Source organism: Exophiala xenobiotica (assembly GCF_000835505.1).
Source record: "Exophiala xenobiotica strain CBS 118157 unplaced genomic scaffold supercont1.2, whole genome shotgun sequence".
NCBI lineage: Eukaryota > Fungi > Ascomycota > Eurotiomycetes > Chaetothyriales > Herpotrichiellaceae > Exophiala > Exophiala xenobiotica.
This window is the reverse complement of record NW_013562493.1, coordinates 4,756,894-4,771,876: the sequence shown is the minus strand read 5'-3', so window position 1 is coordinate 4,771,876 and position 14,983 is coordinate 4,756,894. Positions and strand designations below refer to the sequence as shown.

Below are 14,983 nucleotides of genomic sequence, written 5' to 3'. Positions count from 1 at the left end.
ATACCTCGATGGTGTCGAGGCTCGAGGCTGTGAATTCCGCTCCGATGCCAAGAACACGGCAACCTCCCTTTCTCGACGCGCCCGTGTTCAATATGTGGTAAACGGCTTACCACACGGAGTTTGATTGACTCGACACAGCTCATTTGCATCTGGCTAGACGTTTACGATTTAGAAAAGATACTCAGAAACCGGTTCTCATCAATAGGCCGCCTGGGGTGCTCACATGGTGGTCCTTCTTTGACGCGTCCTGACCACTGTGCCACTCAGCCTTCGGCGCTTGCCCAGACGGACCGTGATACTTATTCCGCGGACAGACAACCCAGACGAAGACGAATAATCTGACTGCTTCTCGAGGGTCTTTGACAATTTAATGCGTCTCACAAACCAAATCTAGCCTGCCACAAGAACCTGAGCAGTTGAGTTTCAGTCTCAACCCCCTACGTTGAGAAAAAAAACCCCCCCAGCCCCCAAAACCATGGATCTGGACATCTCCGACATCCTCGCGGACGTCTCACGATCCGCCCACCACCTCTCTCAATCTTCATATCCGCATTCTGGCCATGCCGCCGACACAGACACAGATATATTCACCGACCACCAACTCCTGACGCGGGCGTGGACGTCGGAACGCTGCGCGCCCGACCTGCTGCCGTATCCGACGGAATTAATGGAGCGGGTGATGAGCCGGGTCCAGGCCCAGATCGCGAGGATCGAGGACCTGGCGTCTGGGATGGGCGAGGGCGAGGTTGCTGCTGGTGGTGGCAGAGACAGAGGTGCCGCGGGAGGAGGAGGGACGCAGAATGCGAACCTCGTCTTGAGCATTTTACAAACGGACCTGAGTCGGACGCAGTTCCTTGTGCGGAGTTTCTTGCGGCAGAGACTTGCCAAGATGACCAAGTACGCCATGTGGTATCTTGGACAGAACGAGGATCGGAAGACTGCGTATCTGAGCGTGGCCGAGGCACGGTTTCTACGGAACCATCAGGCTTTGTTGAGCGAGTTTTACGATGTGAGCTTTTTGAGTGCGTTCCCGGCCGGATTGAGACGATTGGATGATACGAGTGGTGGTGTGAGGATGGTGGAGGGCCCGGATTCGGGGGCCGCGGTCGTGGTGAGGTGTTTGAGTGAGATGTGGGCGAATGCGGAGGATGTGGAACGAGGAGTGGAGGAGAGGGAGAGTCAGAGGGATGATGCTGAAGGAGGTGCAGCGAGTGTAGAGTTGAGGATGAGGGGAGGACAGGTGTGGGTTGTGAGGTGGAGGGATGTGAGGGCGGGTGTGGAACGGGGGAACTTGGAACTGTTATAGCAGACCGAGAAGAGAGGATGAGAGGGATGGGATCAAGGATTGAGTATGTATGCCATTGGTGCGGCTTTCACGGGGATGCTCGTGATGAGAGAGAGCTGGCCATGGGAATGTACCTCGCCCGAGGTACAGGTCTGGCAAGGCTTCGCTTCATGGTGCATGGATTGCTTTTGAGCACGCACTAGGATCACGATTGAACGAACGGGACTCTGTTGTCTTTACTGATGACAATGTGGTATACCACGCTTCACTACCGTAGATGAAGACTTTTACTACCTGGGTTAAATGATCGTGGCCATTCACGTCCGACGTACTCGTCCACTTCCATCTCAGCTTCTGGCTGGCCTGCGATGTGCTGCAAAAGCAAGCCCTCGCCTTTGGTGTATGTGACTCATACCAAGCTACTCCGTAGTTGACTCGTGTCTGTCTGAGTTACTGCTTCCTCACCAGCTCATCCAATCTCCCCTGCTCCCCTCTCTTAAGCAACCACCTCAGTTCGTCCCTAGCCTCATCGTCAGGCAGCGCATCAATCATGCCCTCGGCCGTGAGGAAGTCGTGATCCGAGAATTCAAAGCCCGGCACGACCGTCTCGCTGATCAAAAGGCCCCTTGCACTTCCAGCACCAATACCACTCCCATCATCACTGACAGGGTCAGTCATACCGCCCATTTCTTCCGGGCTCACCTCGACATCATCACCGTCACCGCCACTGTCAGGCAACAAAAACGAAGCCTTGAATTTGCCGCCCTCGACGATCCACTGCACCCGCTCGCCGCGCTCAATGTCCTGACCCACCACGAACGTCTCGACCGGCACACGACCAGTCTGTTCGTCGCGCTGGTCGACGTGCAGAAGCACATACCGGCCCCGGCCCCGGTGCAAAGTGTGCACGGTGCGTCCGCGGTTGCGGTGGAAGTAACCCACGGGACTCTTGGGTGTGAGCAAGTAGTAGATGGTCGTGCTGGCGTGGCGCGTCGTGCTGGTATCTTTGCTCGTGGCGTTGGCGAGTAAAGGTAAATTCTGAAATGGGTTGGGTACGAGGAGTTTGTCGCGGTCCGTCTCGACAAAGTACCCGCCCTCGATGTGTGGTTGGAGGTTGAGCGTCGTGATGGTCGATCTGATGGGTGCTGGTTCGGATTGGGGTGGATGCGCGAGGAGGGATTGGGCGTAGACCGGGTCTGTGGGTGGGATGATTGGGGGCATGGTGTTGTATGAATGAGGTGAGGTTCGATCTATAAGGTGCGGACGCGGACGGATATTGGATGTACGAGTCCGTGTACAGAGTATTTGAAAGCACTCGGTTTGGTCGAGGGAGGAGGTGCTCCGTACCTTACGGAGGGCGGATATATTGGGATGTAAGCTTCCCACTGTGAGGTGCCCACCTCACTCAACAAAGCTACAGCACGTGCGAATATTGCTGGCGGCGTGGATATTGGATGATGGTGTGATAGAGGATAGGTTCCTCTCCGAGGTACAGGATCTTACGGGGAATGGGATCGTATTAAGTACTTCTCTCAAGTGTCTACCGTTACCGCAACATTTTAGAGGAGGAGGATCATCATGTTGACGTTTCATGCTTATCTAAGCCTTTGGCTACAAACGGTACGCCTGATGGCCTTAACAATTTACAGACACAATGGATCCCGATGATGATAGATCAATTCTGCTACGTCGACATGAGTTCAGCTTGCCGATGATGTTGACCTCCGCCATATAACCACCGCAGCAGCGCCGGCGCAGACGACCGCCGCCAGCACCAAACCATACCTCATCAACTGACCATTATCGTCGTCATCCAGTGGACGTGGACACGCAGTGACGGGATCGAGTCCGGCTTCTGAGATGACCACGAACAAGTCCTGAATCGATGGCCACGTCACACTGGTAGATATGGGCGGACCCTGAGGCATGCGTTGTATTTGAGCGGTGTATTCTTCAGGCTGATGGTCAACTCTTTGCGTGGTTCGGTCGAGGTCCGCCTTCAAAGCCACGTACACTGAAGGTAGGTCTTCAAGATAAGGATAAGTCTTTCGCATGTTCGGAATATATGCGAATGAGTCTGGATCTGAAGAGTCGTACGTGTAGACAATGACATCGCACTGGTCTAGCAACTTGCTCTTGTTGTCGAGGACAGCTGCTTCTGACTCGCCTAGCTCCTTCAGAATGAGATAGCACTGCCGGCCTCCGGGCAACTCCACTGTGTTGACGGCTACTCGTGGCTGAATGGTCGGATGATAGAGGTTGTTGAACGGTCGGGCAAGAAATGCATCGAGCAGAGCTGATTTGCCTGACTGTGGAGCACCTAAAACATGTGCAAGCAGGACGTTTCGTCCTACCCGTCCAGGCCTCTTTCTTCTCTTGCGAGGCTTCGTCAGTTTCAGGGCAGCAGTAGTGCTGGAATTGGATCGGTCGGGCGACTCGAAGCCGAGATATGCGAGGTATTCCAAGGTCGTTTTGGGTGACATGAAGGTCGTCATGGACCATTGCGCTAGCCAGCCTTGTAACGTAACGTGGCCGGCATCGTTGCGTACAGTGCAAGAAGGAAAGTTGTTATCGATCCAGAGCTGCGGAATTCCTGGTGTTGGTGCAAACAGTGATGCAAGTTCTTCATCCTTGAGACCACCGTCGTTATCGCGGTCAGAAGTGAGAAACAGGTCGACCAGAAATCGATAACCAGCTGGGGAGAGCTCGGCTGAGGCATATTCGGGCACTTCAAACTTTGGGTGGAGGAACGATTCTTGCAAAGACAAGCTGTCAGTATATTGGAACGTCCTGAGGATGACCCATATCGTCTCGTGTCGGCCTTTCTCTGCATACAGCTTGTTCAGAAGTAGGAAGCCTTGCGAGGTGATACCTCGACTCGAAGCTGCCCCAGGGATGTTATGCTCGATCGTGTCCTTGATGTGCTGCAAATCCTCCGGGTTCAAGTTCTTGTCAAAACATTTGAGCTGGAAATCCTGCACCTCCTTGTCATTCAATAACCCATCCTTGTCCTTGTCGCACAGGTAGAAGATGCGAAGCAGAGCCGCTACAGCAGCCGGTTTCAGAGCCGACTCTTTTGCATCAAACAAGGGTGCGATCGGATGTGTCACAGCTTTCTGGCACAAGAAGAAAGCTTCGTTGACATTGTAATGCTCACGAGCACTGGTCCGTATGCATTGATCAATCTCCTTGAACTCTGACATGACAGGTAACATCTCTTCTTCCATTATCTGAGCAGGTGTACTGCTTGTGACCAGATCCGACTTGTTTGCGCATAGTATGACGGGTAGATTGACGCCCAGGGAACGGAAGTATGGCAACCAGAACAGAGCAACTCTTTCATAGCTATAGTGATCGGAGTAGACCAGCAGAATGACATTGGACTTTCTCAGCTCGCGAGCCAGGTTCGCCCGGTCCTGAGGAAGGGCAGAGGTATCGACGATCGTGGTTGTGACATTTTCGGGAGTTCCCAGGGTGGGAGGAATAGTAATTTGAGGAAGAACAGCTTGGATTCTGTTGCTGATGAAGGTATCTTTGACCAGGGAAGTGATAAGACTGGACTTACCACAACCCTCGTCACCGCAGACGCATATTCTGACGGTGGCCATTGAAGGTACGTCGACGATGGGAATCTAGGATACGGAGACTCATGCTTTCGGCAGCCTGGTCACGGAGCCATCAATTCGAAAAGCGTGCGACTCACCACCAGGAAAGTAGATGTGAATGGTTTGTAAGGGCCCAACTCTGGATGATGAGCATAAGAAATGTTGTTGTCACGAACAGACGCAGATGTCACTGCGATGCTACAAACACCAGATCATTCCCACCGAAGATCAACCGACAATAGCGAGTTCAATGGCCTCGATGGTATCTGTATATCGTGTATCTATTCATTTTCTTACATCTCCCACATCTCTCTAGGTGTCCCGTGTATCTCAGGTATCCTATCACTGAACCTCATAACTTGACCTCCCTCGGCATCCCAATCTGTCCACTCTTCCATCCCTGCTCTCTCCATCTCTTTCCCCAGATGCCATTCCTGCCAGGACTCAAGATGCCATTGGGGTCCAACGCGTCTTTGATAGTCTCGTTGAACCGTCCAAGTGCGCCGTTGCCCCATTTGTAGGTCCCCGCCACCTGATCCATGTACAGTAAATGCGTTCGGTATTCCCCATATCCCTTCCTCGCTCCTTCGTCGATTAGTTCTCTCATCAAACAGGCAGCACGCCGTTTGCTGTCGGCGTCTTCTCGGTCGAAGACGATTTCAGCAATGAAGTGCATTTCCCGACCAGCGACGCATATCGTGCTGAAAGAGTCAAACCCCCATTTGGCATAGAGCCGTTCGGCGATGATCATCATTGTCCGAGCATGTTTGCCCGTGGTCGGAAGGATAGGACTGCAAGCGATATGTCCACCATTGGGGAGCCAGTTGAGCCAGTCAAGTTCTTTTAGTACAGGTTCTCCTTTGTTGACCTTGGCTCGTTCATGGATGTAATGGTCAGCTGGCAGATCGGAAGGAAGGTAGAACTTGGAGCCCTCGACTTTGGCAAACGTCGACTTGATGAGGTCAAGCTGCGATTGAATAGTCGCTGCATCGCCATATTGGCAACCATAGAAGATCCAGCTCACGTCACCACAAGGAAGTTTGGCTGCCTCACGAGCAATGACCGATCGTGGCATCCGTCCACCTTTGTTGCTTCCTTCAGGCCAGAAGTGACTTCGTGGCTTTCCGGTTACCGCCAGTTCCTGGACGACATGTCTGAGCTGTGGGACATTCCCAAAGACGCGGCTTGCAGCCAAGGGTCCAATCAGGTCAACGATCTGCTCAAAGTCATCCTCGCGAGGGAAGGTAATCAAGTACGATTGGTTTCCGGTGGCGGGCATAAGCCAGAAACCCATCTTGGTTACGATGCCATAGTTCGATTGACTGAAAATGCCGTCGATGGCGGGACCATAGGCGTTTTGAAAGGATTGCCAGGTCAAATTATCGGTGTCATCCTCTCCCGGTAATGCGCCCATACCAGTCCGAAGGAGGGTGCCGTCGGGAAGAACGACTTCCATACCACAATGCATGCCGAAATGATCGCCATATGGGGTATAACCAACACCTCGATCAAGCGCATTGCCCATGACACTGCCACCACCTAGATCTGGGCAGTCGATCCAAAGGTTGTGGCCGCTCTTTTTAACGGCTTCATAAAGTGCAAAGTATGAAACACCAGGCTCCAACAGACACGAGCAATTTTGCCCGTCAATCTGGAGGACTTTGTTCATGCGCTTTCCAAGATCAATGACAACGGACCCAGAGACCCGCGGCGCAGCACCTCCATAGCCCAGGTTTCGGCCCATAGAAATTGGATGAACGGGTATCAGGAATTGATTGGCCCATTGCACAATTGCTTGAACCTCTTCGGTGGTCGAAGGGTATACTACCGCACTGGCAACGAGTGCGTCTTGGTTGGCGACATGATTGCTGTCGTGGGTGTTCCTTACTAAAGGTCAGTCCAGCTACCACAGTACAGATGGAAATGCTTCCAGAGCGGACTCACGGATGTTCCATGTACCATCCGTCGACCAGAGCTCCATCGTTGACATACACCCATTGGTCGCCAACAACAGACTTCAATTTGGAGATAGCTTCATCGAACTTCTCTTGCGTGGTGTACGGTGGCAATTGTACTCCTCGGCCGCGGGCGTACGTGGTCTCGCTCTTGGTCCGCCGTGAAAAGAGTAGCCCTTTGGCTCTTTTTGCTTGATCCACCAACCTACTGGGGATACCGCTATGCGATTCCTCCAGGGTTGGAGTGGCAGTTAATGTTCGGCCGGACATCTTAGTAGTAACGAGCGACAGATGAAAGCCGACACGAGAGGAATACAGGACCTTGAAGATATGCTTGCCAAAAGGTCAAGAGGTATATCCCCCGAGCACTACCCCACGTCCGGAAATAATCCATCTTCAAGGGTCTCTGGGGCATGTCCAGTACGGACCAGGTCTGTTCTTCGCGCCATGAGCCCCACACCGCAGGTCCAGAAGAGGCTGTGAAGGCCATTCCAATGTGGCGGGGCTGGCTTTGCTGTGCGAGTCTTTGAGGAAACTTCACGATGCTTACAATGGACGCTAAAAGGTGAGAAGAGCTTAGTAAGTAGCATGAGCGAAACGAGTTGAACGAATCTCAAGACCTGTAGGCAAATACGGTGACGAGCAAGACGTTCCTCTTGCCTACCTGGTACGGAGTATGGGATTCACCTTTCCCTCGGGCAGAGGGAAATTAATTCGTGTCGGCTCAATCAAAGAAATGGACCAAAGCACGACAGAACATTCACGACCGTAGCACTGGCTGCAGCTCGACCTTTTCGTTCTTGGAGGGGATCACAAATCAGCTCAATGTTGCATGGTGCTTGGAGGCATTGAGGTCTCACCGAAAGTACGTGAGGTCAATACGATGATATATGGGGGATTGAACTCCAGACACCGTTTGGGCCATGACTGTTGTCCCTGCTCCTACGAAAGTTCCTCAAATGCTCTGAGTAATCCGCTCCTCCTTCGAATGCCCGACAGGACCATCTGCCACCCCATCCCGACGCAACCTCAAGCCCCTGTTCCATTGGATTCGATACGAAGAAAGCCGATTCTTGTGCAAAAAGTGACTGCGAAGAGCATCGGTGCCCATCAGCAGAAACCAGATCCCGCCGAGGACGCCCATGATGACAAAATTGCGCACGAGCGAGTGCGCTTTTACTACCTGCCCAATACCGACGAGCTGGAATCCCAGACCTGAATTGATCCAGCCGAGACAAATCATGACACGTCCGGTCCATCGATGAACGTATGCAAACGCGCTCTTGCCTCCCGTCTTCTTGAAGTGGCCATGCTGAAGCAGGCCCATTGCCGGCTGGATGGCGATGATGGTGGACGTCACGAGCAGGCCGATGACGACGTGCGCCTTGATTTGGCCATGGCTGAAATAGTTGAGGTCGTTTTTGGCGATGTCGATGCCCAGACCCATGGCACCGATCATCATGGCTAGACCCAGGATCTGGATGGGCGCGTGGATGCGACTGGTCACACGGACGCCCTTGAGTGGGAGGTGCTGGGATATGGCGCCGAGCGGGAACAGGACGATGAAGACAATGGACATGATGCAGGCGTGCGCATTGCGTTTGCGGTGGAAGATCTTGTAGCTGTCTTGGAAATATGCTCGTTTGTCGAGCGCATGGTCCGGTTGCGACTCGGGCTCGAGGGTCGCTGCTATAGTCAGGGCTGTGCGGTTTTGTCAGTCTGTGCCTCATAATTGAGCAATGCGATCAGGAGGGGACTCACTAGTGAATATGGCCAGCGCCATGGCTGCGCTTAGGTTGGACTTCATGTCTTATTCGCGACTAGTCGTGTGTTTTTCTAGAGACACAGACAGACAGAGAAAGAGGATGCTGTGGTACGTAGGATAGCGAAAGATGCTCGACGGATGAGAAGACGCGTGGGATTTTTCTTGCTCACCGGGACTGTATTTATATCGCCAGATATGACAGTCACAACAAGGAACTTGACCGACTCCGGTGATTCTCGGATTACGTATTGACGATGATGCTTGAGCTCACTCACATAGACAGTTTTCCGGACAGCAAGGCCTCCGTGGATCGTGGACGAAACAATTGCGCGAGTGACCAACTGCGTGACTTGGCAGGAATGCGCGACAGCCAATGTTGTTGTGCCGCTTAGTGACCGTGGCATCGAGAGGGTGGTCAGGGCGTGTTTCATGCTTCGTATCACTGGAAGATTCTGTGAGGCGAAATTCGAAGTTCTAAAATAGAAACCGACGAGGCTGACGGGAAATGCCGCGGGATGCGTTGGGGAAGATTTACGAGGGCCTTCGTATACAATTACAAGTACAACCATTGCGTCATCCGACTCGTCGACGATGTTATACCAGACTCGCCGAACATTCAATTTCGATATTCTACTTAACAGATGCGGTTCGTGCATGACCTTCGGCGACGTGCAGCATGTAGTATGGTAGCCACCTGATACAAGGCCACGAGGACGTCCCGTGAGGAGGTAGCGAGGGCACCTAGGTAGGTAAGGTAGGTACCTTATGGTAAGGGAAGTACCATGCATTCGAGAGCATGACAAGAGTGTTCAGAAGACGCAAGACAGTAAAAGCGATGAGGTGGACAGATGTGCCAGATCTACGCGCCTTCCTCGAGGTCAAGGTGAGTGTGAAATGAGCTTCAACTCAACTCATCTCATCTCAGCGTAAGTTCATTCGAACTTCATTCTTCTCCATCAAGCAGCCTCACTCGCTCCGGTGTTGTCTTCATCATTCACGTCAACTTCCACTCTCTGCGTCTCGAGCGTGTCAGCCAGCCAGGTCCTCCAGTCTTTCCCGTCTTCTGACTTGACGGACGCTTGTCGCCAGCTCCGATCCTTACTTTCACTCACTTGACTTCGTCTCAATTGTTGCTCACTCGGAAAGACATTACCCGCCGCTTATCCATCCCCCCCTCGTAACCCGATCGTACACAGAGCATACTTCAAACTACTGAGATCCCCCTTCGAGCAGATTCATTGCGACGACCCTTAAGTCCACACAATGGGTAAGAGACGGTACTACGAGTTTCAGGAAGAGTCGGATGATGGTTCAGAAGACTCGGAGTCCGACTTCTGGGATGAACTCGTCCACCTCCCGGACTACCAAGTCGAAAACCCAAGCAAGCAGATGTTCCGCGTCATCGCCTCGTACCCCTCGGGCCATGAATACAACGGAGACAATCACCAACCCAGGCCGGACAGTGACGATACACTGGAGGCGAGATACCCAGGCGAAGCAGAGACTTGGGGCAATGTGTGGGAGCATTTCTGGTGGAAAAGACACCCTACACCCTTCATCTCGTTCTTCAACAACTTCGAGACGGCGATTCGGTGGAAAGATCAATTTATTCGAAAAGGTGCCGACGAAGTCCACATCTTCTGCTATAACACCAAGTATGTGGGAGATCTTCTGGACGCACATGAATTGGCCCAAGAAATCGAACGCGAGCGATCGATCAGGCTAGGCAACAGACATCAATATGAGTATCTTGTCTGTCATATGATTGACGGACGTCATTGTGCTGGGGCTTATGTCTTCACCGAGTGAAAGAGTCAAATGAATAGCTCTGCGCCCGAAAATGGAAACAAGATCAATGTCTTGAGTGCCGTACACTTTTCGCAGGACTGTGGAATCAAAACAATGTCCACTTAGATGGATGAGACCAAGAGAAATTGTGGAACAGGACAATTTGGTGGCAATGTTGTGATGAGTAAATGAGGACCGGAGGGAACGAGTATTTCAAGAAAAGAAACACGAAAAAGGTTCACGGGACTGACCTGCCCAATCTGAATCATGACCTCACCTGCTGCTGCTGAAAGTCTTCAATCTGCGGCAGCAGAAATTCCATGACTGTAGAGGACATCTTACTCGAGTCATGTGCGACACCGGGCACAACGTCGAACCTCGCCTCAATACCACGGTCCTTCCACGAGTCTCGCAACTTGGTCAAACCATCCAGCCTTCCCTCCTTCATTCCACCTAGACTCGGATCGAGAGCAGCCTGCTGATCTGCAGCGCCGCTTTCGCGCATCTTCGCCTTGAATTGCTCAAGGAAGCCCATAAACTCCTCGCCGCCGTGAATGAAGTTATCCTCGCTCCCAACGAGGAGTTGAATACCCTTGACCGCGCGGATCGCATCGATGTCGATCTTCGTCCCGTCTCCGAAGATTGTTTCGAGATTACCGATGCCCCTTGGCCACGGTTCATTCTCGTCGAGGAAGGTGGGTCGACCTGGCGCACCGATCGACACGGCGTGAAGACGCGATGGGTGAATATACAGCATACGCAGGACGAATTGGCCGCCGCCGGAGTAGCCTGTCAGGAAGAAGCGCGAAGTGGATATACCGGGCCAGATCTGAGCGATTTCGTCGTCAATGATGGAGAGGAGGATCCGGTCGGAGTTGAAGGTGGGAGTGCGCAGGAGTTTGTAGCTGTCTAGATCGAGTGCGGAAGTGATTCCAGCAGGGAAGAAAGGGGCCAGGACGGCGACGTGGTGTTTGTCGGCGAACTCCCTAAGGCGGTCTCGGCAGGCTTCGGCGTCGCGGCTTGTGCCGTGGATTGTGACGACTAGGGGGAGGCGAGGCAGATTGTATGGTGGTTCCTGCGAGGAGCGTGACGGGTCTGGATTATATGCGTGAGAAGGGATGTAGAGCGTGTAGGAGACGCTGGGGTGGGAGCGAGAGAGTCGGAAGGGGATCCTGCCGGTTAGGAAGGCTGATTGTAGGAATTTAGGGGGCACGAGGGCGGTGGAAATGGGGAAGGACGACATGTTGACTGAGACTGGATGAAGATGCTTGCTTGGATGTGTAGCTGTATCTGGGAAGTTGTACCTTCAGTCGTTGTATACGAGTGACAGGAGGCTTTTTGTAGTCCGCCCGTTATGAGCGGGAGCAGAAGAATAGTGCGAAACTCGGCCAGAGAGCGAGAATGGGGGCGATAAAATGGTCGAGCTTGCCTACCTTTGCCTGCTCTGAAGTCGCCTTGCGAGCAGAGTCGAGACAGTGTGGTAAAGAAGTGATAGTGCTGATGCTCAAGATCCGTGAATTTAGGACATGACTGGCCTGAACGGGCATTTTGATGCTTCTCTTTACCAGACCGGAGTTGTGTTTTGTTCTCGGCCACAGATTGCCCCGCTCATCCTCACGCTTCTTTCTGGGCCGAGGGGTGATCATTAGAACGCCTTTCGATCGGCTGCTGGGAGTATCTCTCAGTTCTGCATCGAACGGGCGGGCAGGGGTAGATCCAGATGACGAGGCCATCGAGAGAGGCGGAGGCGGAGTTACGAGAGAAAAGGAGAAAGAACAGTACGTGAGTGCGTAAGGTAAGGTAGGTCAGGTAGGTGAGTGGTGAGTGGTGAAGCTGCTTATCAAGGCGGCCAAGCAGCATTGCGCGTGGAAAAAGTGCCGCATGACGAAGTTGGTGCATCTTCTTCCTGCACCGCCCTCTACGCCCTACAGAGTCTACGTACCCCCAAAGTCTTGACATTCGCTCATTCACTTCTCCTGCTGCCTGTATATTTCATGGTTATCTTCTCTACCAGATCAGAAACGTTTTTACAACCTGTCTCAACATTGAACCCTTCCGCGCAGTCTTACCCCGGATTCAAGTCCCCTCGACCCCCACTGCTCATTGAGCCCGTCAGCTTCCGAGTTAAGACTTGATCAATTCCGCACAATACGAACCACTTCTGCCTGCGCAGGCTCATATTGGGAGCATAACGTTGGATTGAGAAGGAGGTCAGAGGCTCTCGAAATCATAAAACAAGATGCCTTTCGGTATCAATAATCCGTTGCCGGCGTCCATGAGAAGTAAGCGCAGTCTCGGTCATTCAGTCTTCACCTACTGACACTACCAGGCGAGTGCAAGAAAGCAGGCAAGATTCTAGCATCCTTCGTCGACCCTAGACAAAGCTTCGGCCCAGACAAAGTCATCCCTCCTCAGATCCTGGCAAACGCAAAGGTGTGGCTTTATCCAACTGCGACTAACACGAGTGCTGACTTTTCTAGGGTCTCGCAGTCATCACAGTCTTCAAAGCTGGGTTCCTTGGTTCTGGTCGATTGGGCTCCGGTATTGTTGTCGCACGATTAGCAGACGGCTCGTGGTCAGCTCCCTCGGCCATTGCCACCGCTGGTGGTGGGTTCGGGGGTCAGATCGGTTTCGAGCTGACAGATTTTGTCTTCATCCTCAACGATGCCGCCGCCGTTCGAACCTTTGCACAAGCCGCGTCGGTCACGCTCGGCGGGAACGTCAGTATCGCAGCTGGCCCGGTTGGTCGAAACGCGGAAGCAGCAGGTGCGGCCAGCTTGAAGGGAGTGGCCGGTGTCTTCTCCTACAGCAAGACAAAAGGACTGTTTGCAGGCGTCAGTCTGGAGGGGAGTGTGCTGATCGAAAGAAGAGATGCCAATGAGAAGATGTACGGCGGTCGGATCACCGCGAGACAACTACTTGAAGGCGCCATCAGACCTCCACCATCCGCCGACCCGTTAATGCGAGTCCTAAACACGCGAGTCTTCTCGGGCGCTGCATACCAGGAAGGAATGTATAATGACATGCCCATCTACGACGATCAACACGATGATGTGGTCTGGGAAGGGAGAAGAGGAGAAGCTTATGGAGCTAACGTCCGCAACAACCGATCATCAACTATTGGATCTCGAGATGGCGACAACTACGAATACCGCGATAACCCTCGTCGAGCAAACACCTGGGCGGATGATGTGTACGATAGGATGCCAGGACGAAACAACGATGGTTTTAATGGCGTAGGAAACAGAAGCCGCTCGAGCACATTGAACAACGAGTACTCGTATTCTGACAACAAGCCAACCAGGCCTACCGCACCAAAACCAGTCTTCCGACAACGAACGGGATCACTTGGTCCCAACCAAGCAATCGCCTTGTTCACGTTCGACGCGGATCAAGAGGGGGATCTAAGCTTCAAGAAAGGCGACGTCATTACTATCACGAAACGAACAGAAAACAAGACAGACTGGTGGACCGGCCGGACAGAAGATGGCCGGACAGGTATTTTCCCTTCGAATTATGTCGAGACGGCTTCAATTTCGTGAAAGGAATAGCCGGCAGACGGACATTTCTTGTGATGAAGTAACCTTTATACCCATCTTCGTTTCTGTTTGATTGGCCCATCTAGCGTCGGAGTCTTTCAAGCTTTCAAAAATGGGCTCATGATCTGGCGGCTTGGGTTACTTTCATGGACATGCACAAAAAATACGAGATACATTGAAGGATATACATTTGCATCTTCAGCCTGGCTGCAGCGCCTGTTCCATCAAGCCGCATGCTTTTTCTGTCTTCCTCAATCCCGTTCAGCTGACCGGCACCAGCGGTTGATCCGTTCCAGGCATTCTCTACTCGTACTCGCTGTCATACTCAGAAGCAACCGACCACACCTCGACATCGCGTCAGGGAGAGTCTCGCATATCCTGCCGGGATACATTCCGACCTCTGGAATTCCAGTATTCCGGACAGAGTTCTTCGCACGCCGCTTCGGCACGGATATCGAGAGATGGCGTGGTACCGGGGTTGGTATTGATGAGCAGCCTGGCCGATGTGGATGAAACAGGCTTACACGACGTGGACGGACTCGAACGTCTGGTCTCACTCTCGTCATGGGTGTTAAGAGCCCACTTTAGGTCTCATTGTCTATGGAAAGCTAGAGTCGAACTGATGGCTAGGGAGGCCATTTCTAGCACCATTTCCAGTGGCAGACCTCTGACCTCTCCCGCGTCTGATACCATGGAACTTACCTTACCTTTGTTCTCCGTGATACCATCCTGTTGCGGAGCATTTCAACTTTCTCATTACCACCCGCTAATGCGGTTTAGAGTGTCTTGCGATAACGGCCTCGTTAAGTACTAACGTCCACATTCAAGGTTGTTGTGGAGCAGTATCTGCACCACCTTCAATAAGCATGATTTGACGCGGCTTAGAGTGTATTGCTATATCTTCCTATTCAAGCATTCATAACTGCGCCGTTATCCACGAGTATCTGCACCACCTTCTCGTGGCCAACCTCTGATGCCAAAGAGAGTGCATCACCAAAATATCCTCGAGCATTGACGTCCGCGCCGTTGTCCACGAGTATCTGCAC

The 14,983-nt window shown here is 52.7% G+C and overlaps 9 protein-coding genes across 9 annotated transcripts in view; 3 read left to right on the top strand and 6 right to left on the bottom strand.

The window, feature by feature from the left end:
- Nucleotides 1-114: 114 nt before the first annotated feature.
- Nucleotides 115-1,583, top strand: PV05_04001 (uncharacterized protein). The gene has a single exon (XM_013464688.1). It carries the CDS (start codon nucleotides 476-478, stop codon nucleotides 1,304-1,306), a length of 831 nt encoding a protein of 276 aa, XP_013320142.1. The 5' UTR covers nucleotides 115-475; the 3' UTR covers nucleotides 1,307-1,583.
- PV05_04000 (uncharacterized protein) lies at nucleotides 1,529-2,783 on the bottom strand. Its single transcript, XM_013464687.1, has one exon. It carries the CDS (start codon nucleotides 2,504-2,506, stop codon nucleotides 1,736-1,738), a length of 771 nt encoding a protein of 256 aa, XP_013320141.1. The 5' UTR covers nucleotides 2,507-2,783; the 3' UTR covers nucleotides 1,529-1,735.
- A 52-nt stretch (nucleotides 2,784-2,835) lies between these two features.
- On the bottom strand, nucleotides 2,836-5,053 carry PV05_03999 (mitochondrial Rho GTPase 1). Its single transcript, XM_013464686.1, has one exon. The coding sequence runs from the start codon at nucleotides 4,891-4,893 to the stop codon at nucleotides 2,986-2,988; it is 1,908 nt and encodes a 635-aa protein (XP_013320140.1). The 5' UTR covers nucleotides 4,894-5,053; the 3' UTR covers nucleotides 2,836-2,985.
- A 118-nt stretch (nucleotides 5,054-5,171) lies between these two features.
- Nucleotides 5,172-7,115, bottom strand: PV05_03998 (uncharacterized protein; the record flags this gene model as incomplete). Its single annotated transcript, XM_013464685.1, has 2 exons — nucleotides 5,172-6,773; nucleotides 6,835-7,115. 2 exons carry the CDS (start codon nucleotides 7,113-7,115, stop codon nucleotides 5,243-5,245), a joined length of 1,812 nt encoding a protein of 603 aa, XP_013320139.1. The 3' UTR covers nucleotides 5,172-5,242.
- Nucleotides 7,116-7,498: 383 nt separating this feature from the next.
- Nucleotides 7,499-9,035, bottom strand: PV05_03997 (uncharacterized protein). Its single transcript, XM_013464684.1, has 2 exons — nucleotides 8,607-9,035; nucleotides 7,499-8,546 (listed from the first exon to the last, which is right to left on the bottom strand). Exons 1-2 carry the CDS (start codon nucleotides 8,650-8,652, stop codon nucleotides 7,801-7,803), a joined length of 792 nt encoding a protein of 263 aa, XP_013320138.1. The 5' UTR covers nucleotides 8,653-9,035; the 3' UTR covers nucleotides 7,499-7,800.
- A 762-nt stretch (nucleotides 9,036-9,797) lies between these two features.
- On the top strand, nucleotides 9,798-10,728 carry PV05_03996 (uncharacterized protein). The gene has a single exon (XM_013464683.1). It carries the CDS (start codon nucleotides 9,874-9,876, stop codon nucleotides 10,417-10,419), a length of 546 nt encoding a protein of 181 aa, XP_013320137.1. The 5' UTR covers nucleotides 9,798-9,873; the 3' UTR covers nucleotides 10,420-10,728.
- On the bottom strand, nucleotides 10,385-12,193 carry PV05_03995 (uncharacterized protein). Its single transcript, XM_013464682.1, has one exon. It carries the CDS (start codon nucleotides 11,639-11,641, stop codon nucleotides 10,664-10,666), a length of 978 nt encoding a protein of 325 aa, XP_013320136.1. The 5' UTR covers nucleotides 11,642-12,193; the 3' UTR covers nucleotides 10,385-10,663.
- Nucleotides 12,194-12,261: 68 nt separating this feature from the next.
- Nucleotides 12,262-14,829, top strand: PV05_03994 (uncharacterized protein). The gene is made up of 3 exons (XM_013464681.1): nucleotides 12,262-12,680; nucleotides 12,728-12,831; nucleotides 12,879-14,829. Exons 1-3 carry the CDS (start codon nucleotides 12,638-12,640, stop codon nucleotides 13,938-13,940), a joined length of 1,209 nt encoding a protein of 402 aa, XP_013320135.1. The 5' UTR covers nucleotides 12,262-12,637; the 3' UTR covers nucleotides 13,941-14,829.
- Nucleotides 14,830-14,845: 16 nt separating this feature from the next.
- PV05_03993 (uncharacterized protein) overlaps nucleotides 14,846-14,983 on the bottom strand; it is a gene marked incomplete at both ends in the record, with an annotated part of 2,609 nt that continues 2,471 nt past the window's right edge. Inside the window, one exon of the mRNA XM_013464680.1 lies at nucleotides 14,846-14,907. Within this exon, the coding sequence (XP_013320134.1) occupies nucleotides 14,846-14,907 (62 nt within the window). The remainder of the gene's footprint in view (nucleotides 14,908-14,983) is intronic.